The 25,738-nt window shown below is 36.2% G+C and overlaps 1 protein-coding gene across 2 annotated transcripts in view; it reads right to left on the bottom strand.

Annotated features, from left to right (window-relative positions):
• UPF2 (UPF2 regulator of nonsense mediated mRNA decay) overlaps positions 1-25,738 on the bottom strand; it is a 98,477-nt gene that overhangs the window by 26,541 nt on the left and 46,198 nt on the right. For both annotated transcript variants that reach the window (XM_022580300.2, XM_089906502.1), the window contains exons 9-15: positions 24,107-24,215; positions 15,711-15,824; positions 13,513-13,629; positions 8,942-9,127; positions 6,615-6,818; positions 5,626-5,901; positions 3,051-3,234 (exon numbers count right to left, since the gene is read on the bottom strand). In XM_022580300.2, coding sequence (XP_022436008.1) covers positions 3,051-3,234; positions 5,626-5,901; positions 6,615-6,818; positions 8,942-9,127; positions 13,513-13,629; positions 15,711-15,824; positions 24,107-24,215 — 1,190 coding nt within the window. The remainder of the gene's footprint in view (positions 1-3,050; positions 3,235-5,625; positions 5,902-6,614; positions 6,819-8,941; positions 9,128-13,512; positions 13,630-15,710; positions 15,825-24,106; positions 24,216-25,738) is intronic.

The following is a 25,738-nucleotide window of genomic DNA, read 5'->3' as shown; positions in this document are numbered from 1 at the left end:
CAACATTACCTTCCACTTTAATTTTGGCAAACTGGAAGTACTCAATAAAAATACCAACTCTTCCCTGCCCTCCCTCGTTTGATTATGTTATGTTCATCTATCTGTTGTGTATCAATTTGCCTGTGTCCTTTATGTAAGTGATAATAACCTGGCACAGAAACTATTTTCACTTCAATCTTAGTTATTTCTTTCATCGTACAAAAGTTTTAAACACCCAAATCTGCCAACATATGTGTGCTTTCTTGCATCATTTTAAAATTTAGGAAAATTACCACCTCTCCAAATATCTGATGATCAGATCTATTTTTAACTTTTAGAAAATAAATATTTAACTCCTCAATCCATCTGGAGTTTGATGACATAAGATGTGGCTTTATATCAATTTTCCCCCTAAATGCTCACCTGTTGTTCTTATCCTATTTTTAAGATTCCTACTTCGTCATACACTAAATTGTTTTGTATTTAATTGGGGCAACTTCTGGGCTTTTATTCTACTGATTTTATTTTTAATTTATGAAATACACTCTTCTGTTTTATAAGTAATTTATTCATATGACTTTTCTTTTTTCACTTTTATTCTTCCCATTTCTGTTCCTTTTATAATATTATAATATAATCTAGAACTTCGAAACCAGAATTAAATTACATTGCCTATTACCATTTTGGTTTTGTTCTTAAAGTGTGTCTTACTAGAGAATGGACTTGAGGAAATGGTGAGGGGGAAGGGTAAGCTATGACAAAGTGAGAGAGTGGCATGGACATATATACACTACCAAACGTAAAATAGATAGCTAGCGGGAAGCAGCCACATAGCACAGGGAGGTCAGCTCCGTGCTTTGTGACCACCTAGAGCGGTGGGATAGGGAGGGTGGGAGGGAGGGAGATGCAAGAGGGAAGAGATATGGGAACATATGTATATGTATAACTGATTCACTTTGTTATAAAGCAGAAACTAACACACCATTGTAAAGCAATTATACTCCAATGAAGATGTTAAAAAAAACCAAAAAAGTGTGTCTTAGAGCCAATAATTCTCTCTATCCTGAGAAAACCAAGATACACACAAAAGTAACATAATAATGTTATTTATAGGGGTGCAAGATTAGAAATAATGTGTCAAACAACAGAATTAACACATTCATACAAAGGAAAATAGCCAGTTTTGTAAAAAATTAAATATTTAGAAAAGTATTTCATGTCAGGAAGAAATTTCATAATATATTAGAAAAAAATTTCAGTTATAAAACTGCAAACACGTGAATAAATATTTTTTAAATAGAAGAACATATATCAAAATGTTAACACATGATTCTCCATGCATATGAAATATCAGTGATTTCTGTCTTCTTGGCATTTTTCAAAATTTCTGCCATGAACACTTCATTACTTTTAATAATATTAAAATGGTTTTTAAAATATAAGAAAATGCTAACTATTAAGTTAGCATTGGGTAGCTATAAGATTGAAATGATAATGAATTTGCAAGTGCTTGAAAACAAAAAACTACCAAAAGCAAGATGCTATATTATCTTATGGTTTACCAACAGGAAACAGATTTAATATAGATTTATTCATGTATATCTTCTCTATGATATTCAGACTCTAAAACAGAAGGAAAATGGGACGACTTGGGAGCATATTGATTCTAGTTGCCACCATCCTTAGAGTTGCACTGGCAAATGGTGACCTATTTTTTTCCTTTCCATATTCTAAACAAGGACAGACTCCTCAAAAGAAGCCCGAAGTCCTTTAATTTAACTCTTTGCTCGATAAAGGATAAAGCATACTGCTTTCTTTACTGCTACCAAACTGGGTATCCAACTAGTATTTCCTCATGCCCACTATACAGAGAGAGCCATTCATGAAAGTCTTTGGGAAACAAGGCTAAGACTATTTCAAAGCATATAAAGTAAATGAAATAAGTACGTAGATAAATAAACACTCTACTTGAAACGATCATTTTATACAATTAGAAATCTGAAAAGGAAAAGAAAGTAGATAACTTGGGACAAAGTTCAAAGAACAAAAAGAGTCACATACGCCTTTACGGGTTGAGAATTAGGAAAAGTGAATAGTTGCATAATCAGTAGCACCTTTCAAAGAATGCTCAAATAGATAACAGCAATCGAATTCTCCAAAACAGGATTTACCTTGGAGAAAGAAACCCTATTAATATGCTGGATGTAATATGAAAAAATAGTCTTAAAGGAAAAGGATCACCAATGCCTTTGCCATGAAAAGTGGTTTTTCAGATATGCAACATAGTAAATGTATACAATTAGTATAACTGGTCAAGGTAAGGGTCTCCTAATAAATAATCTCCTAATAAAATACTAGCTTCATAGGCTGAAACTATATGTCACTTTGAAATGACTACAATACAACATGCTAAGAACTATCAGCAAGCATACCAGGCTGGTAAGGCCCCACCCTGTTCCAGTTATTTCCACTGGCAAGGCTAGTCGGCTCCTACAGTCCTTTAGGGGAGCCATTCAAATGCTACCTCTTCTTCCAGAACAATCGCAGAAGAATACTGAGAAAGTAAAGTGACCAATCCTCCTGTAGCACGTTTCTCACATGTTCTCTAGTCTTTAGAAACAGACACAACTCCCCCAGTGACTAGGATCTAAAATTTGGTAGGATAGTTTCAAACTTCTAACTGGCACCCCCCTTATATAGTGTCAAGCCTGCACTGTCTTAGGAAATAGTGATATTGAAAATATATACTGTATATGAGATGCTTTCATCAAAAGTAGGTTTTAAATTAGCAACCAAAAATTCTAAAATTAAGAGAGGCTGACAGGGTTATTTTTTTTCCATCATTATTATTTGCTTCAAGTTTTACATGACTGTTTTCCTCCAATTTGGGATTATTTAATGAAATCAAGAAGTAAGTCAGCCAGGTCTTACCTAACACTATTATGTAACACTCAACATCAAAAGACAGAAAGTATACAAAAGTAAACGCTAACTGAAAACATTATAAAGCAAATTCTAGAAACGATCTGCCAAATACCATCTTTATTTTCTCTCTGTAATTAATTGCTTACCTAGTTTTATTAAGAATTCTCGTTCCAAGTCGTGTACCTGCCTGATGGATTCTTCCAGAGAATTACAGAGTTTGATCTTTGGTCTTAGCAGTTCTAGTGTGTCACTGATCATGTAATCTATGTCAATAGGAAATGGATGGTCTTTTGTCCAAACCTCCAAACTTTTCTTCCACCAAACATAACGCTGATAACAAATGAAAAATAAATTTAGCTATAAGAAATTAATAACACAATATTTAAAATAACCTGTATCGTGACATCACCTAGTTATAACAACTAAAGAGTTGTACAAGACACCTACCATTTTTATTAACGGTCAACAGCAATGATTCTAGCACATTTATTTCCCTCCATGTATATAGTTCCTAAGCCATCTGGTGACTTTAATTTAAATATATTTTTTATTGTAACTGTCATAATCTTTTTTTAAAGGCAAGGAAAAATTATAAATAAATAAAACAGCAAATAAATTTTCAGGTACTGAAACCAGGCAGAAACTCCACTCCCAAATCCCAAATAGGGCTTAAATATTTAATTTTACAAAAACAACCAAATTCAAGGCAACGGTTTTGATAGATTATAATTATTTTCTCTATACTACCTGCTTTGATTTTTTTTAAAGAATCAAAGTATCTGAAGATAGGGTTTTTGAATATATAAAAATCAGTAATCAACAAGCATTTACTGAACATCTACTGTGTATATGGCACCATTTAGATATTTTCCCTCGTCTCCTAGCTTGGCTCCTTCGTTCTATTTTGTACTTGTAATTCTCAAATTTAACTAAAAAGCACAACCCATGAATTTACTTGTATATAAACAGGTGTTCCTCTGGGTGTTTAATCTTCCTATCCAGTTTCTTCTAGGTCTTTGCTACTCAAAGTGTGGGAACTCAGAGCTTATTAGACATACAGAATCTGAGACGTCCCCTACCCTAGGCCAACTGAATCACAGTGTGCATCTTAACAATATAGCCAGGTGATGTGTGTACACACTGAAGTTTAGAAGCACTGCTGCAAGTGAGCCTTTCTATCTGCCTTCCAATATGTAACTGGACACTGTGTTACAGGCAGCACACACTGACTGCATCTCCCAGGCCTCACTCACTTCTTACTCCCGTGCCCTAAGTATATCCCTGCTACACATTCCTGCTATTAATCAATGTGGAAAATACTTTTGTCTCTTTCTACTCCTGAATATTTCTGAGTGGCTCTTTTCTCTCTGCCAGTGATGTTAGAGTGAGTGCAAATAATAACACTCTTCTGAAAGGGATCCTGCTTTGGACACTGATAGTGATCACTGATATCCTGCAGCAAAACTTTGGTTTTAAATACAGGCAGTCTCCAACTTAAGGCATTTCTTACATGGAACAGAGAATCTGAGTCTCAAATCTTCAACACACCTTCCCCATTTTTGGCTCATCAATTCAGAAAACAAGAGAGTAACAAGTTACCCTCTAATGCAAAGATAAAGTAATAGGAGAAAGTTACAAAGAGCTCTTCCCCAAGAGTAGTTACCCCCACTTAACATCAGCTACTATGTGGATGTATTTTTGACACCTCAAATTTGTAGTTTTAAATTTATTTTCTTTGTCAATGGGTAAACAAAAACAACATAACAGATTAGATAGAAAGGAACGATCAAATAGAACTGAATGGTACCATTGGTACTTTACTTCAGTAACATCTGGAGAATTCGATAGTGAGCTATTCCCCCTAATCAGTACTTATAACATTGTATTTGATGGGAAATAATGATTAGGTTCCAGACAACCAAGCTACAGCTAACTTTTGGAACACGAACTGTATAGAAGCTGTAGAACTGTCTCTGTATTTGTATCTGAATTTAATTTATACTGTACTTGCTCTAAATCACCAGTTTACATAAGTAACTTAAGATATGGAAAGCACAACCCAAGAGTTGAGCAATGAATGAACAAATATTTCTTTCAATGTTAATGATGGGTTTTTTTTTAAATTTAGAAACAAGAATTTTAGATATAAACCCAGAACACAGATGAGTGAGAATATTATCAAATGCATAAATATTACAAGTAATTTGATTCATGAATTACGTACCAAATACAAAATAATCCATACTATACCAAATTTATAAACTTATTAAACTTACTAAACCAAACTTATTAAACTTACTAAACCAAATTTATAAAAGCACCAAAATAATTCCCAAAATTAATGATCAATCATCAATTATAAAACTTAAAATGTAATCAGAATGTTTATGATAGAATTCATCATATATATATTTTTTAAATTTTTCTTTCTTTTTTTTGGCCATGCCGTGTGGCATGCAGGATCTTAGTTCCCTGACCAGGGATCGAACCTGTGCCCCCTGCAGGAAGCACAGAGTCTTAACCACTGGACCGCCAGGGAAATCCCCATCATATTATTTTAAAACGTCTAAAGCTAAGCATACTTGCAAGAAGAATAAATCTCACCTAACTATGAATATATCTTATACATCATATATGAATGCTACAGGGTTTCTTCTCTAATATTTTTATAACACAAGCAATGCATTAAATGATGCCAACTGCTTATTTCAATTTATATACCTGAAAATACACAAGGAAGCAATCGAGTTTTCGTTTACTAGAACCTCTGTCAAAGTACTGGCCACAGGTATCCAAAATAGTGCACACTAGTCTAATCCTGAAAAGGTGCTCGGGAGGGTCCAGTGAACTTGGAGAGCCATCAGGGTTAACACCAAATGAAGTAAAAGAATAAAGAGTTCTAAAAATAACAGCGGATTCCACCATTCGGTAATTATAAAGTTCCCCTAAGAACTTGGCACTGCTGATACGTCTCTGATTAAATTTAGGTTGATTAACCTAAAGGGGGAAGAAAAAAAAAAGCAGATTTCCATTAAAGAATAGCAATGTGTTTGAGAAGAGGTAAATTCCCCTATGTCACTTGACAACATCACTCACTGAACAGAGAATAAATAATGGGTTCTTTTCTAATCGGTAGTCACTTCTGGGTGTCCTTTATCTCTCTCTAAGAAATGTCTACCTTTAAAATGTTTTAATAAAAAGAACATGTTAAGTATTAAATTTAATATTAAGCTATTGTTAAATGAATTAATAGTTTATGAAACAGTTAAAATGTAATTCTCCCTATCAGCCCTCTGTAACTTATTTTCTCTGAAATCCATGAATTAAGGAAACAAAAACATATAGAAAGAGGGAAATTCTTACAGAAATTCTTATCAAATGATTACCAATTCTCCTAATTAATAAATTTATGAATTCCTATAACGTGAATGCCAATAGTAACCAGGAAATAATAAAAATTTACTGTACTCTTCTAAAATAAGCTTAACTGGACTTGAAGAAAAGGCAAAAAATACTTCAGCATTAGCCTGAGAGAAGACTAGGAAATCTAACACAACAGGGTTTATTAAGAAATCATTATCTTCAAAAAAGTAATAGTAAATGACACCATATGGGGAAAAGAGGGTTTTCAAATCCTTATTTTTCAATAATAGGACTTAAAGGCTGTCTAAATTGTCCACAGATTCCAATTTGCTGCAGGTCTTTGTTACCTCCATTCCTAATCGAATATCTTCTAAAACTCCATCCACAACATGGATTCCAACATCCTCCTGGTAGAGCACTAGTCCTGCTAAGAGGTTGGCTACACAATGAATGCTGTTATATTTCACATTCCAGATGTTTATCATACAACAAATCACATAGTCTTTCACTTCTTGGTCCTGCCAAGGCAACTTTCGCATCTGTCTCAAAACCTAAATGAAGAGAATTTTGTTTAAATTACTAAGATAAGCACTAAGTAGTCCAAAATACCCTATAATACAAATATTTTATTATGATTGTACAGTCACAGAACTTTTGAAATGGAAAATACTCTAGAGATTCTCTACCAGCCTCTTCAACTTTAGAGATAGGAAAAATAAGATTTTTCTAATTATTGGTAAAATTTATTCACATTTTCCCTTTATCTTTCCATAACGCCCTTAAATTTCCTAGAGTTTCCAGGACTTCAATCAAGCTAACAGTATACACTCATACTCAGGTCACTGAAAGAAATACCCAAGATTTAACAAAAATAATGTTTTCTTTTGTGCATCATTTGATGTAAATAACCTCAGACACTTCTTTTTATAAATGAAAAATTTCCAATAAGGAAATAAACCCAAGGTCAACTGGTTAAAAGATCCCTTAAGATGGAGGACACAGGACTTCCCTGGTGGTCCAGTGGTTAAGACTCTGCCTTCCAGTGCATGGGGTACAGGTTCGATCACTGGACAGGGAGCTAAGATCCCACATGCCTCGAGGCCAAAAAACCAAAACATAAAACAGAAGCAATATTGTAACAAATTCAATAAAGACTTAAAAAAAAAAATGGTCCACATCAAAAACATCTTAAAAAAAAAAAAAAAAGATGGAGGACACAACATCAAGACTGACATCACACAGTTTCCTTGCATGTAAAGGGGGGATGATAGGCACTTACTCCATAAGTCTGGTCTAAGGGTTAGACAAGTTAAAGTGCGTGAAGTACGTAGGAATGTGTCTGGCGCATTACAAGCACCCCATAAAAGTTAGCTATTACTTTCAAAATCTCTACTGGTAATGAGATAATCAGCAGAGCTCTAGTCATCATCAAGTTCTTTCCATTTTATTCTGAAAGAAAATGGATACTGTAGGCAGAATGTAAAGTAGTCCTTTCATCTCTACTCTATATCCACAATCCACCTTTCAAGCACTAAATATGTTCTCATATCAGCTTCAATGGAAATGTTAATGTCATCTCAAATGCATAAGCATTCCATACTTTACAAACTTTTAGCCAATTCTAAAACAGCTTTCAAATCCTGTTGTCTTAAACAACTACTGTCTCTGGATCCCTGAAGGTGGCTTCAATTTTCAAAGTTGTGCTCATTCGTCATCACCTTCTACCCTGCCCACCCATGACACATGTATTATTCCATGCCTCTTATCCTCCCCATAGGTTTCCTCTGTCCAGAAGTTAATTTGCTTCAATTTTTTTTCCTGAAAAGAAAAAAGTTCCATACCATGTTGTTTCAACTTGTAGAGTTGACCAAAAAATGTTTACTCAACATGTCTCACTTAAAAGTGAAGGTTCTAACAAGGTAACTACAATAATTAAGGTAACAGGTCGGTGGTTCTTAACCTTTTCTGGAAATTGACCCCTGCTGAGAATCTAAAGAAAGCTACAGACCCTCTTCCGGAAAAATACAGACAGGCCCAGAGATTCAATATCATTAAATTCCAGAGGATCATGGGCCTCTTAAAGCCTGCTTAAGGTTAAGAACCCCTGTACTGAAAGCAAAATATTTAAAGGCAAATTCATTACAGAACATCAGAGACAAAGTAATAGTTTCAAATATACACACAGCATCAACATCAAATTTAGAAGAATTACCATTTTAATTAGAATAAGAAGTTACTATCATAAAAGGAAAATAAAACATATGTCCCATACATTATGTATCATTGTATGAATTCCTTCTTATGATGACTTGTATGGAATCAATCATAATGGAACTTGGGATTTAATCCTACCTCTCCTAAACTCCACTGCTGGGACTTTAACAATTCTGCTTCAATTTCTCCATCTACAAAATGTGAATAATGCAAACTACTTACATTTCCTATCTATACTTTGTGGGGCACTGAAGCAATTGATAAACAAGCTGATCTAGGAAAACTGAAATATATGTCCCTGACCTAAAACAATTTGGTGCAGGGCTAGAAGGAAAGTGCACTGCAATCAGTACTATTATCATCAGGACGAAGAAGAATTAATTTGGTTGACTGTTATATAAGCTTAGCACTACCACAAATCTCAAGTTGACTACTGTTCTATGATTTCATTAAGATTTACCTTCTCAGTGGTAACCTTGGAGAGATCCTTGTACAAAAGTTTCCGGACATATTCCTGGAGAGGAGGACGTTTCTTTTTCACTGTCTTTTCAGCTGGAGGTGGGTTGCAGTAGTAATATGCATTCTCCACCATTGTGACATATCTTGCATCGAGATGCATCGCTTGTTTCTTTCTCATCATTTGTTCCTAAAATAAAAAGTCTAGTCAAAATACTTTCATTCTAAGGTTTCTTTCTTCCTAACTGAAGTTCTACTCTCAGTGATAAGATTTCAAGATAAAGGGCTAGAAAAGGGAAAAAACAATTACTAGGTATTTCTAAGAGCATGCAAGCATACTAATTGTTATATCACTAATCATGTTTTTAGAACAAATTAGTCCATAACTGCTTGGTCTTATGCCTTGTCCAATAAAATACTCAAGAGAACTCTGCTACAAATATAACTTGACTTATAACTCTGCCAAACTATATGAACTCTACGTAAAACAAGGCTTATATACTAGTGACTGAAATTAAGGACCAACAATACAAATAAAGGGGTGAATGCCTCTGGCTGTTCCACACACAACAGCTGAGAATAACCTTATTCTGAGAGCTTGTGCCATCCAATGTTGTACTAGGTAAATCTGACGTGTCTCTACAGACAAGGAAACTAAAAGCCCCCAGTTTCACAACTTGTCCAGAGCCCTCAGCATCAGCTCCAGGAGGTGATGAAAAGCAGTCAATCATCATCTACTTCAGGATCCTCAACCTCAGCACTACGGACGTTTTGGACTGGATAGTTCTTTGTCTGGGTGTGTGGGGGGAGGGCGTTCTGTGCAGCAACCTTCACCTCTACCCACCAGATGCCAGTTGAGAACCACAGACTGATCAGCTGAAGATCTTCAAACAGTACTCCTAGTTCTAAAAACAGCACCACACTAAGTATTAAGATTACTGAATTTATTCAGCCATTTAACATTTTACTTGGCACTTACTATGTGCCAGGCACTACGCTAGGTACTGGAAGTCACCAGTGAACAAGACGGACATGGCTCCTACCTTCATGAAGCCTAAGAGTCAGCGTAGGAAGACAGAATAAACAAGCCAACAAATAAACTAGCAACCTTTTAAATACTAATTGTGAATAGTGTTATGAAGGAAAATAACAAGGCCCTAAGATGGAGAGTAATGAGAGCCCACTTTAGTCAGGGTGGGCTAGGGACGGCCTCTCTGCAAAAGTGACATTTGAGTTGTGCTCTGAAGGACGACAAAAGGTTGAGAAGAGACACAGAGAGAGCACCTGAGGCAGACGCAACAGCAAGACGAGAGGCAATGAGGAGAGAAGGATCTGTTACAGGAACTACATGAAGGCCAGCGTGGCGCCAGCATGGAATGGCGTGAGATCAGTTCTAAGGAGTGAGGAGAGGCTCGGTGAGACCAGATTCTGCAGACCGACCATAGTAACAATGCTGGATTTGAAGCCTGTAGAGGGAAAGCACTGAAGAGCTTCAAGCAGGTGTCTGGACTGGGGTGGCAGGTGGTGGCGGGTGGAGGCAAGACTTCAGGCTTTGGAAAGAAGGCTGTGTCTGCAAGCTCAGGGAGGGCAGGGGCTGCAGCATGTTCACTGATGTAAACCCAGCATCTAAAACAGTGCCTGGCCTAGCACATGGGAGGCTTGCAATTAATGTTTACTAATATACAAAGTAATGAATGAATTTTTTAAAACACATTCAAATCTTTCCCATGGTCTGCCTTTCTATACACGTAAAACCATTGTATACTGGGGGAAATTCTGCTCTTTCATAAGTTCAATTATGGGTATACCAAGTTTCACAATTGTTTCTCTTGTCTATGAATCTGCTAAAGTATACATGTTGTAGCCTAGCTCCTCTCCTGACATCTATTTTATAATTTGTAAATGCTTATTAAATGTTGACTCTTTCAGACAGAGAGAACAGTTCCATGTTTAACAGAGCTAGAGATAATGACCTCACCCTGTAAGTTCTTTGAACAAAACATAACGCAACACTTAACTTTTCATTTGTACATACATAACAGTTTTAAATCAAGACTAGTTTCAACCTGTTATGTAGACCACTTTAGAACCTTCTCCCCCAACACACATACCAAACTACTTTCTTTTTTCTTTTTTGATGTGGACCAATTTTAAAGTCTTTCTTGAATTTGTTACAATGTTGCTTCTGTTTTATGTTTTGGTTGTTTTTGGCCTCGAGGCATGTGGGATCTTAGCTCCCCCACCAGGGATGGAACCCACACCCCCTGCATAGGAAGGAGAAGTCTTAAGCACTGGACCACCCGGGGAAGTCCCCACACCAAACTACTTTTAACATCAGCTAAGAATAATTTTAAATGCAAACCAGTAAAAAGGTTATGTGTGTTCCCAAACAAATACGGGTACATTTTAGATCATCCCGCAAGCATTCGCGCTTCAGACCAAACCCTCCTCCTCCTCCCTCCTCCTCCTCCCTCATCTCTGTGACTGGCACCGTCACCCGCTCAGGTGCTCATGCTGGAATATGGGGTCTTATGTGAGGGCGCTTTCCCTTCCTCGTCCCTAGTATCTCACCATCACATCTCATCAGTTCTGCTTCCTAAAATTCTTCATACAGCCAGTTATTATTCCCCACTCCCCCATCCTTACCATTTCTTCATTGTTTTCCCCGTAGGTTTTGAAAACAGCCGTTTCACTGTTCTGTCTACCTCTGGCCTCAGCCACCTGTTATCTCCTCCACACTGACCTTCCTAAAACCATAAATCTGATCATACCTATCCTCCCTGCTTAACATCCTTCAATAGCTACTCTATACCACTGGGGGAAATCCCTCGTTCCTTAGCACAGTGCTCACACTCGGGGCTGTGCCTACGTCTCCAGTCTTACCTGCAGCCTCTTGACTCAGTGTATCTCTCTTCTCTGCCTTTGAGACTCAGGTGAGTCTCTAAAATAAACACCATTTTTTCCAGGAAACCTTTCCTGACATACCAAGACTAGATTAAGCGCCTCTTCTATCTATACACATAATACCCTATGCTAACCCACAGTATTATATTGCATCCCCCTCCCTGTGTTCCAACTGTCCATCTGTCTGGGTTATTAGACTGCAAATTCCATGAGGGCAGGAACTATCTTTTTCACTTTTATATCCCAAGGGTCTGACAGAAGAGTCAGACTCAATAAACACTGGGAAGCTGTTAGGGAAGATCTCTCCTGACTCATTCAGTCTGGCTTAAGTACTCCCTCCATAAGCCCATAAAATCCTCTGCATACCTCTCTCTGTTAAAGCACTTAAAATGCTACACTGGAATTAGCACTAGATATGGACCACTTTGAGGATGGCAACTATGTTTCATTTCTTTGTACTAACCACCCCCAACCAGCCATAACATCCCTGCAGAACTGAGTTCAGTGCCCAACACATAGGAGGAGCCCCAAAAGCATTATATGATAAACAAGGCTCCTATCCAGAAAGCAAGACAATCAATGATAAAGGCTAGCTGCTTTCGCTACAAGAGGGGGAAAGATCCGCTGAGCGAAGAAAACCAGTCGGGCAGGAAGAACTCTGGTTTCCATCAATGGCATAAGTATCCACACCACCACAACTAGTAAACTCTCCCTAGCAAAAAGTAAACATAGAGGGTTCAATATTACAAATAAAATATAGACATTTTTAAAACCTAAGCTTTCTTGGCATCTCTATTACATTTTCATATGCAGTGTCTCATTTAACCTTACCAGCTTGAGCCAAAGAGGAGGAAGATTTTTTTCTGTGTTACAATAAAAATTTGAACTTGGAATGACTATTATATGAATAAGCCTAGAGAGAATGTGGAAATAAACTCCAGGTGATGGCCTTCACATTAATATTTTCATTCACTAGAAATAAATTCCCATGTTTTTTTCATTTTAAATATTGCCAGAGAAGTATTCAAGCTTACAACTAGATTCTAAAAAAATAACACACCTAGAGAAAAAGACACAATCAACACGTCCCTAAAAGCAACACTGATGTAATGACAGTCTATTCCTGGGGAGTCCTAAACCAGGGCTAACACTGACACCCTCTCCCACCACACTCTCTCCCTTGCAAAGGCTGCAGTCCAATGCATGGGTATTACCAATAAGCATACTAACTTAATTGCTTAATAAACTTGATGGCCATGCTGGCATCCTAATTCACTTAAGAAATATCTTCTCCCCCCATGTTAATTTTCCAAGCTTATGTCTTCCAATTTAAAAAATTTAACCTTTATAATTTATGTGCTTATGGCACAGTAAAGATGTATCAAGAACATCCACAAAGAGGGCTCTAACACAATAGTATTTAGAGTACCTGCTCCTCTGCATCACTTGTAAAAAGTTATCTGGGGCTGAATTTAATCCCCCTTTACAATAGTGTGAACTCACTGGCAGTCAAATGAGAAAAATTCCTACAGCTCTGCAGGAACAGCTGGAGTTCTAGTTTAGGTAGAAGTGTTTAAATGGCAGAGCAAGATAAAAGGCACTGGTCAAAATTTTTAACTCCTGGAGTAAATCAAGAACCTCAACCTCTTGCTAGGATCCTCAAGCCCTTACCAAAAGTACACTGGTCCTCAGGTGAGATTCTGGAGATCTGAAAAGAAATCTTCCACATGTTTCTAGTAGGGTACATGCCATTTCAATATGGTGATGGGAAAAGTCTGATAGAAGCATCTGTAAAAATAATAATGATGAAAAACCACAAAGACAACAATTCAATCCTATTAGAGAAAGAAAACATTATACACCTAATGTGTGCAACAAGTTTTAAAATGTCACTGTAAAAAGAAGAAAAGCTAAACACAATATTGTAAATCAACTAAAAAAAAAAAAAACCTAGTCTACTTTAGATGCCAAGCTTCATCACTGGGTATCTTTGTGTTAGGCCATAAAATTTTATCTAAAAACTTCAGGATATTTAATGTCATTCCTTTTAGATAGATATATGAAAACTAATTTATCAAAGCCCATTTTATATTTATCAGGAGATGCTATATATTTAAGCAAATGCCACATACATAGCTAATATTTTCTAAATAGCTTTTTGGTTTTGGTTTATATGACATTTACCTTTAAACTTCTGACAACAAAAGCCTTACTGTATGAAATTTACAAACACATTACCACATTTTACTATTTATCCCCCCAATATTTTTCTGTGCATATTTTCTAAGCCAAAAAAGTTTTACACATATCATTTAATAATTTGGTTTTTTTGGGCTAACATGAGTATTTTTCCACGTCTTTATTATCCTTCTATGACATGATTTAAAGGGTGCGTAGTACTTATAATATGAACTATACTAAAACTTAACTGATTCTTATTTATGGGACGTCCAAATTGTTTACAATTTTTTGCTACTATAAACAATGGTGTGACAAACATTGTTGCAGATAAATTTGTGCACGTTTATGATTATTTCCTTAAAACAAATGTACAGAAATGAACCTGTGTCAAATAAATGTATATTCTTCCTATATACATCAGTAATTAATACAAAGAAATATACTAATATGTCTAAGTTGTTCATGGCATGATTCCTTTCAATGACAGCGTTGAAAAAACTTTCACAACCTCTCTTAAAATGCTGTCCAAAGTTCCCCAAATGTACTTTGTAGACTCCTGAAATGCTCCAAGTAGGTTTAGGAGACTTAACCCCTTGAATATTTACAATGATTATTAATATTTTAAATACTCTTAAGAAATCATGCAGTAAAGAAACTTGTTTAACTCAGGGTTTTCCAAATGTATTTGAACCCATGAGACCCATTTTGTGTGACATACCTAGTGATATCTCAAAGAAATCAACTTGATAAAAAATTTGTTATTGTTAGTAATGACCAATTCCAAATGTAGAAGAATTATTTCATCTATGCTGCATCAGCTTTACCACACATAACTAGTTAGTTACTAATGAATTTCTACCTTAATTCTATTGTGGACAAAAAAACATAATCTGAATAATTTCAATTTTTTTGAACTTGCTGAGACTTTCTTTTTGGTTGATTTTGGTAAATCATCCATGTGCATTTGAAGAGATTATAAATTCTGATCCTGTTGGGTATAGTGTCAATTAGATTAAGGTTGTACAATCCTGAATATACTAATGTTGTCTGCCTATGCTTTCAGCTACTAAAAGGTGTTTTCAAGTCTCTCACTGTAATTGTGGATTTATTTCTCTTTCCTTGTCAATTTTTTGCTTTATGTATTCTAAAAATACAGTACTGGATGCACACTGATTCAGGAAGGTAACACACTTTCCTATTAAAAGGACCTCATCATCATTATGAACTATGCTTCTTTATTTCTAATAATGCTTCATGCCTTAAAGCCTACTTTGTCTGATAATAATAAAACCAGGTGCTTTTATTTATTTATTTTTAGTGCTTCCATGGTATATTTCCCCCATCTTTTTATTTTAGGCTTCCTGGTGTTAATATTTAAGGGTATCTTCCTTGCAGTCAGCATATAATGTTGTTGTTTTAATCAAGTCTTATATTCTTAAGGCTTTTACTTAATGTACTTTGCCCTTCTACATTTCATGTAATTACTGTTATAGTTCTATTTGTGTCACCATCTTATTATTTGTTCTCTATTTTGCTCATCTGTTTATTGTTCCTTTTTACTCCTCTTTTGTCTTCCTATAGATTAATCAAATATTTCTTAATTACATCATTTCCCAGCACTTACAAACTGAAGCATTAAAACTTTAGATGTGTCTATTAAAGAATATTTCAAATGATTCACTACTAACCTTCAAACAATGCAGTGTATCATTTTTTGTGAACATCTTAAACTTAGTGAGTTCTCCAATAAAACGAACAGTTTTGTTCTTTGTTTCAATATTGATCTGGTCCTTTTTTCGTACCTACAAATTAAGAGAAGAGACATTGCTTAAATAATTAATACTTTGAAATCTGTGATAAGAATTGTTATTTTAATAAGACTGAATTCACTCTAGATATTTTAAATAAATTTGGGTATAATTTCTTGCTATATTCAAATTATCTTAAGTTAAAGCAAAATAAGCTCTGTGGAACACCAGTGCCAGGACATGCTTTGCAAAACTGTTTCAAACAATTTGGGGAAACAATGCATTTCATCAGCCTTAAGAGGTTCTCAAATAAAGAAACCTGTTTAACTTAATTCAATGTTTCTCATATTTATTTGGCAACATAAACCCCTCTTTTGAAATGGTAACAACGACTAGTTTGTTAAATTAATATTATAAGGAATACACTTTAGGAAATGCTGCTTTAAAAATAATAAACACCAAGAGCTCACTTAAGCAAAAATATTAAGCCTCAGTTAGTATAATTATGAACTATATACATTTTTTATTGTAAATTCATTAGTACAATGAAATTTCCAATACAATCACTATTTTTTATCAACAGTCACAGTCGCATATCAAAGTTCAAATCCTTTGCAAATATAAGCCCTCTACTTAGGCACACATTTCAAGCAATACTGAACATAACAAAATCCTATTACAACAGTACCATGTGAACAGACACATCACGATAAATGTAATTGGATTTAACCTCAGAATTACAATTTCACCAGAAAACCAAACCTGTAGTCTAGAAGCCTTTTCTATGAACAATAACAATAATATGGTAGTGCTTTGAACTAGTTTAGTGTTCCTTATTTTTTCAGAGTACTATCCTATCTTATTTGTTCCACGTAACAACACTCTGAGAAAGGAGCAAAAGCTGTATAATTCTGATTTAATAGTTAAAACAACAACAGTAGAAGAACACAAAGCTGTCAAATGACCTGACCAAGGATCAGTACCAAAACCCCAGACTCTAAACTCATACTTGAGAATTCCACTGCTCTATCAGGTGCTGGGATTCAAAATAAGTCCAAACCTCAGCCGCATCTGGACAATTAGTAACAATCTTTTACGTAAGTATTAAACTTCTACATAGACAGCCTACGCTTAATGGAATTTACCATCTTCCTTTTTAAGGACCTACTTTCTATAGCAAACAGAGGTAGGTGCTCACTTTTTAGATCTTCAGTGATAATTTTTGAACAAAACCATGTTTACTCACTTAAAAAATCAGAGGAAATTAGAAACTCACTCTAACTATATTTAATCTAAGGCATCAATAAAACTGCAGCTAAAAATAAAATCACAAAAACTCAACTTACAGAACTTTAATCACATCATTCAAGCATACAAAATAGCTTTGAGATTAGAGACAAATAGAAAAAAACTAGAACTAGATTCTAGTTTAATTAGTCTATTAAACAAACTAATATTGAATAAATTTGACTATTTATTCTAGCCTTGCAATTTAGCCTTCATAAAGGTGTTTTCACAAATAGGTGTGTGATAAGTACTGCATACTGAAAGCTCCTCTTGGGACTTCCCTGGTGGCGCAGTGGTTAAGAATCCGCCTGCTAGGGCTTCCCTGGTGGCGCAGTGGTTGAGAGTCCGCCTGTCGATGCAGGGGACATGGGTTCGTGCCCCGGTCCGGGAATATCCCACATGCCGCGGAGCGGCTGGGCCCGTGAGCCATGGCCGCTGAGCTTGTGCGTCCGGAGACTGTGCTCCGCAACGGGAGAGGCCGCAACAGTGAGAGGCCCGTGTACCGCAAAAAAAAAAAAAAAAGAATCCGCCTGCCAATGTAGGGGACACGGGTTCGAGCCCTGGTCAGTGAAGATCCCATATGCTGCGGAACAACTAAGACCGTGCGCCACAACTACTGAAGCCCGCACGCCTACAGCCCGTGCTCCACAACAAGAGAAGCCACCGCGATGAGAAGCCCGTGCACCACAATGAAGAGCAGACCCCGCTTGCTGCAACTAGAGAAAGCCCGCGTGCAGCAACGAAGATCCAAGGCAGCCAAAAATAAATAAATAAATTTATACATTAAAAAAAAAAGCTCCTCTTATTAATTTATCTTATTTTGTGAACTCTGAGGCAAGTTTAATCTACACTCTAGATTAAGAGGGTAGACTCTGGACCAGATCTGCTAGGTTTAATTCCCAGCTTTATCACTTACTGTTACTTAAACTCTGTGCCTCAATTTCCTCATCTGTAAAATGGAACTAATGAAAGTAACCTATATCATACGGTTGTGAGTCTTCATTAAGTGAACTGATACAAAGCACAATCAATAGTGACTGGGACCACGAAGAGTTCACTAAGTATTAGCCATTATTAATATTATCCACATTTGTACATTGTATCGCTAATACATTGACACAAAATCAATATTCACTGAGTGAACAAATTAATGAAAATGCTTAATGTTTATATACATATTGCAGTGACGTGAAAGAGTAAAAGGTCTACAGTCACAACACCTGAGGTCCTGTGGTCATTTCATGCCATTGGGGTGGGGATAGGGGTATATAATCTTGGACAATTCATATAAAACTCTCTGAACCTACTGGCTCACTTGGTAAAATAAGGATAAAAATAAGGATGATGATGATGGGGCAGTAATGATGATAACTATACTTCACTTGATACTAAGCAATTAATGTCTAGGACAAAAGAGTATACAAACTTTAAAATGATGCTTGAGAAGTGTTTTAAATGATGCTGTAAAATACTTCTGAGTGAGAAATAAAAGTGGGAAATTGTACATAAAATATAAAAGCATCCATAAAAAAACTACAGAAGAAAAAAAGTAAAGAAAATATACTAAAATATTAACAAGGTTTGCTTTAAGTGATGAAATTATGAGGTTCCCCCTTCTTTCTTTCTTCTTTATATATTTTCTAAATCACCCACAATGAGCATGTATTTCTTTTACAGTTAAAGAAATGTAGAAGTAGAAAATGGATAAAGAAGCATTTCAAAAATGATATACTGAAGCGGAATCTTTAGAGGAAGTAGGGCTGGGAAATACATATACATGTTTTTAACAGTCTCCCTGGGTGATTCTGGATGCACAAGCTCTTAACAACTGTGCTGTGGAGATCATACAATTTAAGTATTACTGAGCATCACAATTTACAAAAACACATAACATAGTGTATTATTCCTAAATATTATTGAGGTTAAGGAGGTACAATCTAACTAACATGACAAGATTGTAGAATTTTTAAATGAAGTATTAGAAATCAATTATCTCACTCCCTCATTTTCAGATGAAAAAAATGAAGGCTTTTCAAAAGACTGTGACATAAAAAACAGACTAACTTATTCTGACTCCTCATTTAATATTTTCCAACCTCATTTGTTGACTCTTTATGATCAAATGGTATGTCAAACACTTCTGCAAAAGTAAATACAGATGAATTAACAATGTAAAATTTTCTATATATTTTTAGTTCAATAATGTCTCAGATTTTACTTACATAATCAAATTTAGCAAAAATGCTGCTTACAACTCATTTATTAATAACAGCTGGAATTGAGATTACTCAAATAACTAAATTCATATACATTAATAAAAACTCTTCAAATATGTCAAGATACAAAAGTAAGAATTTCCAAGGCCTCTCATTCATTATTCCCCTGGAGGAAGAACCCTTTGTCCCAAACCAGCCCCTCTATAACTTCACCCAAATATTATATTTTCTGTCCTCCATAATTTGCTCATTTTGTTTTACATAAACATTCAATCATTCAACTAAGTTTTTGGAAAATCCACTATACTCTAAACACTAAGTAGGCACTGGGTTTATAAATAAGTAAATTTGCCTTCAAAGAAACTTATTTATTTTATTCTAGGGACTACTGATCTCCAAAGTAGGGAGGGCAAGACTCTTCATCTACTGGGGTGTGGGGAAAAAGAAATGTTGAAACATCTATTTATGTTTTTGTTTTTTATCTCATACTTTTAAAGTTATTTTTGTATGTTTTATGATATACATGAAATATCTGGTAGAATTACAAATGCATATAATTTATAAATAAATATGCCTATACTGGGATATGTGGTCAACTTATTTTACCAACAGAGAGGATTGATCAAAAAAGTTAGAAGACCACTGATTTCAAAAATGTCAATCAGTGAGGGTGATATGGCTACATTTAAATTAAAGTTGTCTTCTCCATTATTAAAGAAGTAGGCCTTGCTAAAAATGTGGAGGACACAGAAAACTAGAAAGGAAAAAAATTTCGCATAACCCCACTATCCAAAGACAGCCACTGGTAGCATACTGATATACAATTTTTTCTAGTCTTTACTTGCCAAGAATTTTAACATAACTATAAATTTATTATGTGTAAGATTTTAGAGCTTGCTTTTTTTCCCCTTAAAAAAAGCGCTTTCGTAGAGAATGGACTTGAGGACACAGGGAGGGGGAAGGGTAAGCTGGGACGAAGTGAGAGAGTGGCATGGACATATATACACTACCAAATGTAAAACAGATAGCTAGTGGGAAGCAGCTGCATAGCACAGGGAGAGCAGCTCGGTGCTTTCTGACTACCTAGAGGGGTGGGATAGGAAGGATGGGGGGAGACGCAAGAGGGAGGAGATATGGGGTTATATGTGTATGTGTAGCTGATTCTCTTTGTTATAAAGCAGAAAGTAACACACCATTGTAAAGCAATTATACTCCAATAAAAATGTTTAAAAAAAAGCACTTTATGATTTGAAAACTTTTTGGTAAATAAGACTTTCTAATGGTTCTATATCATTTCAGCACTGTGATTATATGACCATTTTCTTAATCCATTTTTGGACTTCTAGATTATTTCCCTTTTTTTCCCTATTACAATTCATGATGTGAATAAAGCTTTTGGGGGTACTTAGGATTGTTTACTTGGGACAGATTCCCAGAGTTGTCCACCGTATGAATGCCTCTAAGGATCTTGAAACATACTGCCAAATTCCTTCTCCAAATTCCAATCTCAAGTATATGTGATGGTTTCTCATTGTTATTACCTTCACTAACCTGTTAGTCAAATTAGCAAATCCATTGCTTTAACTAGAATTTCTTTGACTACCAGGTGAGATTTCATACTGTTTTGCTAACCAGCGTTATTCCTCAGGTGAGGTTCTTAAGCACGGGACAAATAGGATCAATTGTGACAATATGTTGGAGCTGGATAGAAGCCAGAGATGGGAAACCTGGTGAAACAGCTATTCTAATTCACGCTACAGAGAGTGAAAGACAGCGGCACTGGGAATGAAGGAGAGACGCTAGCCTTGAGGAGGTGTTTTAGCAGATATATCAATAGAATTTGACAGATTTGGCTCCCGAATGTCAGAGGGGCGAAAGTAGATGTATTTCCCTCAGTGATTAGATAAAATATATTGCAAATTTATAGGGAGAATATAGAATCCGGTATAAGAAAGTGAAGGATAAAGGCATTTTTGAGAAGAAAATGAGTTTTATGGATGTATTTAGCTAAAAGTACGTGAGAACTTATTAAGCACCAGGAGAGAGGTTCTGGCAAGAGATATATACGTGAGGCTGCTGGGAAACAGATGCCACCTGAACCCCAGGTAAACTGTGTTCCATCATAAAGGAGGGTGAAGGAAGAAAGTCTGGGGAAGGAACATCAACATATAAACTCAGCTGGAAAACAGAGCAAAGGATATTGAGGAGAGTAGTCATAAGTGAGAAGCAGGAGAGAGTGGTGGTAGAGAAGAGGCAATTATTATTATAATGACATCTGTGTGATAAGCTTTATATGAATTATCTCGTTTAATCAGTAAGAACAATCTCATTTAAAAAGATACAAATTGGGACTTCCCTGGTGGTGCAGTGAAGAAGAAGAATCCGCCTGCCAATGCAGGGGACACAGGTTCGAGCCCTGGTCCTGGGAGATCCCACATGCCACAGAGCAACTAAGCTCATGAGCCACAACTACTGAGCCTGCACTCTAGAGCCCGCGAGCCACAACTACTGAGCCCATGTGCCACAACTACTGAAGCCCTCGCGCCTAGAGCCCGTGCTCTGCAACGAGAAGCCACCGCAATGAGAAGCCCACGCACCGCAACGAAGAGTAGCCCCCGCTTGCCGTAACTAGAGAAAGCCCACGCGCAGCAACGAAGACCCAACGCAGCCAAAAATAAATAAATAAATAAATTTATTAAAATACAAATTATCCCACTTAACAAGCAAGGAAATCGAGGCATGGAGCACTTAAGTAACTTGGCCAAAGTTACAATGCTAGTATGTGGTAGAGTCAGAATGAGTTTCCTAAAAGGCAGGAGAGTCCAGCAATTCAGAATCTGCAGGGACATCAACTAGGATGAGGCGATTAGGAGGACACTGGTGGTTTCTGCCAGGGCGCTATGATGGTAAAACAAAGGGTAAACGTCAGAAGTGCAAGAGACACGTATACTCTACAACATCAAACAAGAAGGAAATGAAAGAGGACGGGGGGAGAGGTGCAGTTGAGGAAAGTTTTCCTGTTTTTATTTTAAGGATGGGAGAGTGTTGAGCACATTTTTTGCCTGATAAAAAGTCAATGGCAAAGTCTGCAGATTTGAGGGTGGGAAAGGCTAGACCCTGGAGGAAGCAGAGGTGATCGATGACATCAAGTGCCCTCTCTTCTCTCCCCTGAGAATAGCAGTTCCCAAATATACTCTGGAATCTTGATACTCTTCTAGTTGTAATGAAACCTTACAACAATAACAAAAATGCCAATTCCCTCAACTCTCACCCCAATTTTCAAAGATGGGATGGGAAGTACACATGAACAGAATTTTCTTAATTTTAGGTTTCTCACCAAAAGCGCTAATTATGCTTGGTCCAGCAACTCATGGTTTGTTTGACTGTGGTTTGGTGGAGGGGTGTACGCATGTAACTCATACAATGCAGTCATACTGCCTGCTAGTAAAACAGTGTCTTGTCTGTATCTGTATGATGGGATTAAAATACCAACAATATGACTTCAGATGCATCTGCCCCCAAACTAGCAGCATGTAAACAGTGTGTCTTTTGAGTGACTGTATATTCAGCCCCTTCCAGGAGGCTCACAGTGCTCATTACCCTATTAAAGCTTTGAGAATTCTTACCATAAAACAAAAGCAAAACGGTTTAACTTTCTGGATTTCAGTGTTTCCAAACTTCTCTAGACATAGAAACCGGTCCTTGATTAATATTATCTATGAAAGTCTGAAACACACTTCAGCAAAAAAGCTGGCCCAGAAAAATCTTACCCACAAATCTCATACTAACAAATTAACACCCATGGCAAGAAGCCTTTAGAGACCATTCCACCCCTCACACAGACTTTTGCTTCCTCTGGACTCAAGGCACTGACTCTCCAACAATTCATTTGGCAATTAAGCATGCACTTCCTTATAATATCAAATTTATTTAGGGTTTAAATTTTTATTTCACTCTTGCTTTTATGAGCATTTAGGCCTTATCTTCCCAATTACATCATGAGATTCCTGACCTCAGGAATTATGTCTGTTCTGGTGCTCAGCCATACTACCGATTTGTGTATAGCTAGTGCAATGAAATGCATATTGAGCAGAGCAAACATTTATCTGCATTCCAAGCAACTTGCTACATAAAGCTAAATTTTACAAACACAATTTTTCCATGGGCATACATGAACACTTGCATTTCATGTCTTTTCAAATTCTACCAATGTTCACTTTCAGTCACCGCTAAGGTATCCTTTTACTCCTTTCAAGCCTGTATCCACAAGATGGTGGGGTAACATGGGTTTGGGAGAACCACTCATAGGCACTCTATTAAGAATCTTTCTTCAAGCTAAGGATTCTTAAGGCAAGAATCAATAAAAACATGGTCTATGACAGCATTCACTGAAATCAGAGCATTTACGCAACTTCGTGTGCCCCAAACGTTGGACCCCCAACACCTGAACAGGCATCCTACAGGCATTGTGTGCCCTGACTTGTCATGGTCAATCTTATGTTTCTTCGGGGAACACCAATGAGGCCTGCTGGCTCTCTTGACCTTGGAGAATGTTTTTACTTTACAAAAGCAAGAAGTGCAGACCCTACAATGGGAAAACAAGGTAGCAGCAACAGCTGATCTCCAAATTGGAATAGCATTTATCAATTTCAAGCTTTGCTGAGTAGATTTACATTTAAAAAATTTAGAAGTCCATACATTCTGAACTGTTATACCACTATCAAGTTTCAAAATGTGCTTACCAATAAAATAATCATATTTTTAAACTAAAGAATCCTCACTCATAAGTGTGTGTGTATATATATATAACAAAATAAATGCTTAAATACATACATGAAATCTGAAATCCCCCCTCAGCATGGAACAAAGATCCTCTGCTACATCAGACATGCAGGGATGCAATGTAGCAACCAATCTTGCATAAAATGGTAGCAAATCCAACCTGCAAAAGTTACATGTGATATGTGTAAAAGGAAAGGCACACCAGAAATAACTCATTTTAAAATTTAAACTTTCTCAGATATATTCACACATTAAATGATTATAAAAACTAAAAATAATCATACAGACATGCCTATGTATTGCCATTATAATGAAGTATTTGGAAATTCAATTTGCCTTGTGAAAGTTTATTAATAATATGGTATTTTCCATTCAGTACATTTACTGCACATTTGCAATTTCCATCGAGTACTCAATTTTGATAAAATATGAAATACCAAGCAAAGAAAACATGGCTTAAAGTTTTAATCACATAATTACTGAGTAAATAAACAAAGATAACAAACAGTATAAAACAATCCTTTTAAACAATTTCCTTCATTTATCCATGGATAAGTTATTTCAGCTTCAATGTAAAGTAAAAGGGTAACCAATAACCAAAAGGGTATCTAAGAAGTCAAAAAAAGTAATAATCACAAAACCCACACACTAACTTATTCTACCCATTATAGAACCCACTCAGATTCTCCCACGGGGCTTCTCGACTCTTACTCAGGACAATAAACGCAAATCTGCATTTCCTCATGCTGCTGTCCCCTTTCATCATCAGAGCACTTTCTCATCAAATTTGGATGCAACTCCAGATTCCAGGACTCCAGGCAGCCACTACTAATCAGAATCAACACACAAGCTAAAAATTTATTTTCCATTCCTGCCACAGACATTATTTTATAAAACTTGATTATCCAATGATTCAACACTCAGCAGACCAGACTCTGAAGATGAGAAGCTGTGAGGAACTAATAAAAGCAGCTGCACTGACAGCAGCAAGTAATGGGAGCTGACAGGGAGGAAGGAAGCAAAAAACTAGAAAAATTCAAAGCAAGAGCTCAAAACCTACAACAACCCGCAGCCATTTAGAACAGACAAATAATTCTACAAGTCTTACATGTCCCTGAATATATCATTATACTACAGAACATGAAAATGGTGTGATCATCAGAGAAAACTCTGCCTACCATGAAAGGCTGAGAAATAGACCTGGAAAATTCAGAAGGGACATAGTGAAGGAAGGAAGAATGGACAGAAATTTGAAAGGTGGAGTCAAGGAGAGGAAAGTGCTCAAATTCATGCCTAAGAGCCTCAAAAATTTTGTATTCCTCTTTGACCATTATAATTTCCTTTAAAACTTATCACGTATTTTTCTTACCAAGGTGCCAGGCCCTGTCCTAGGCATCCAATCTCCATTATTTATCTTGTTGCTACTGATAACCACCCCATCAGGTAGACATTATAATCACCATTTCAGAAATAAGACTACAGAGGTTGAGAGAAGTCAAGAATGTGGTGGCTCTGTAAAAGTACCTCAAAAAATTTTAAATGCATTATACCCTTCTTTAAAGAAATGAGAAGTACAGTCCGTTATGTAAAGAGCTGAATCAAAACATTTAGTGTTAAGCCTTATTTTAAATGTTTCTTTAAATTATTTTAAAAGTTTTATCAATTGAAGGTTAAGTTCCTGTC

This window comes from Delphinapterus leucas, chromosome 2, assembly GCF_059928025.1.
Source record: "Delphinapterus leucas isolate spDelLeu-1000000601 "Yukka" chromosome 2, BTC_Dleu_Yukka2, whole genome shotgun sequence".
NCBI lineage: Eukaryota > Metazoa > Chordata > Mammalia > Artiodactyla > Monodontidae > Delphinapterus > Delphinapterus leucas.
Note: the sequence above shows the minus strand (reverse complement) of the source record. Positions and strands in the feature narration are given on the sequence as shown.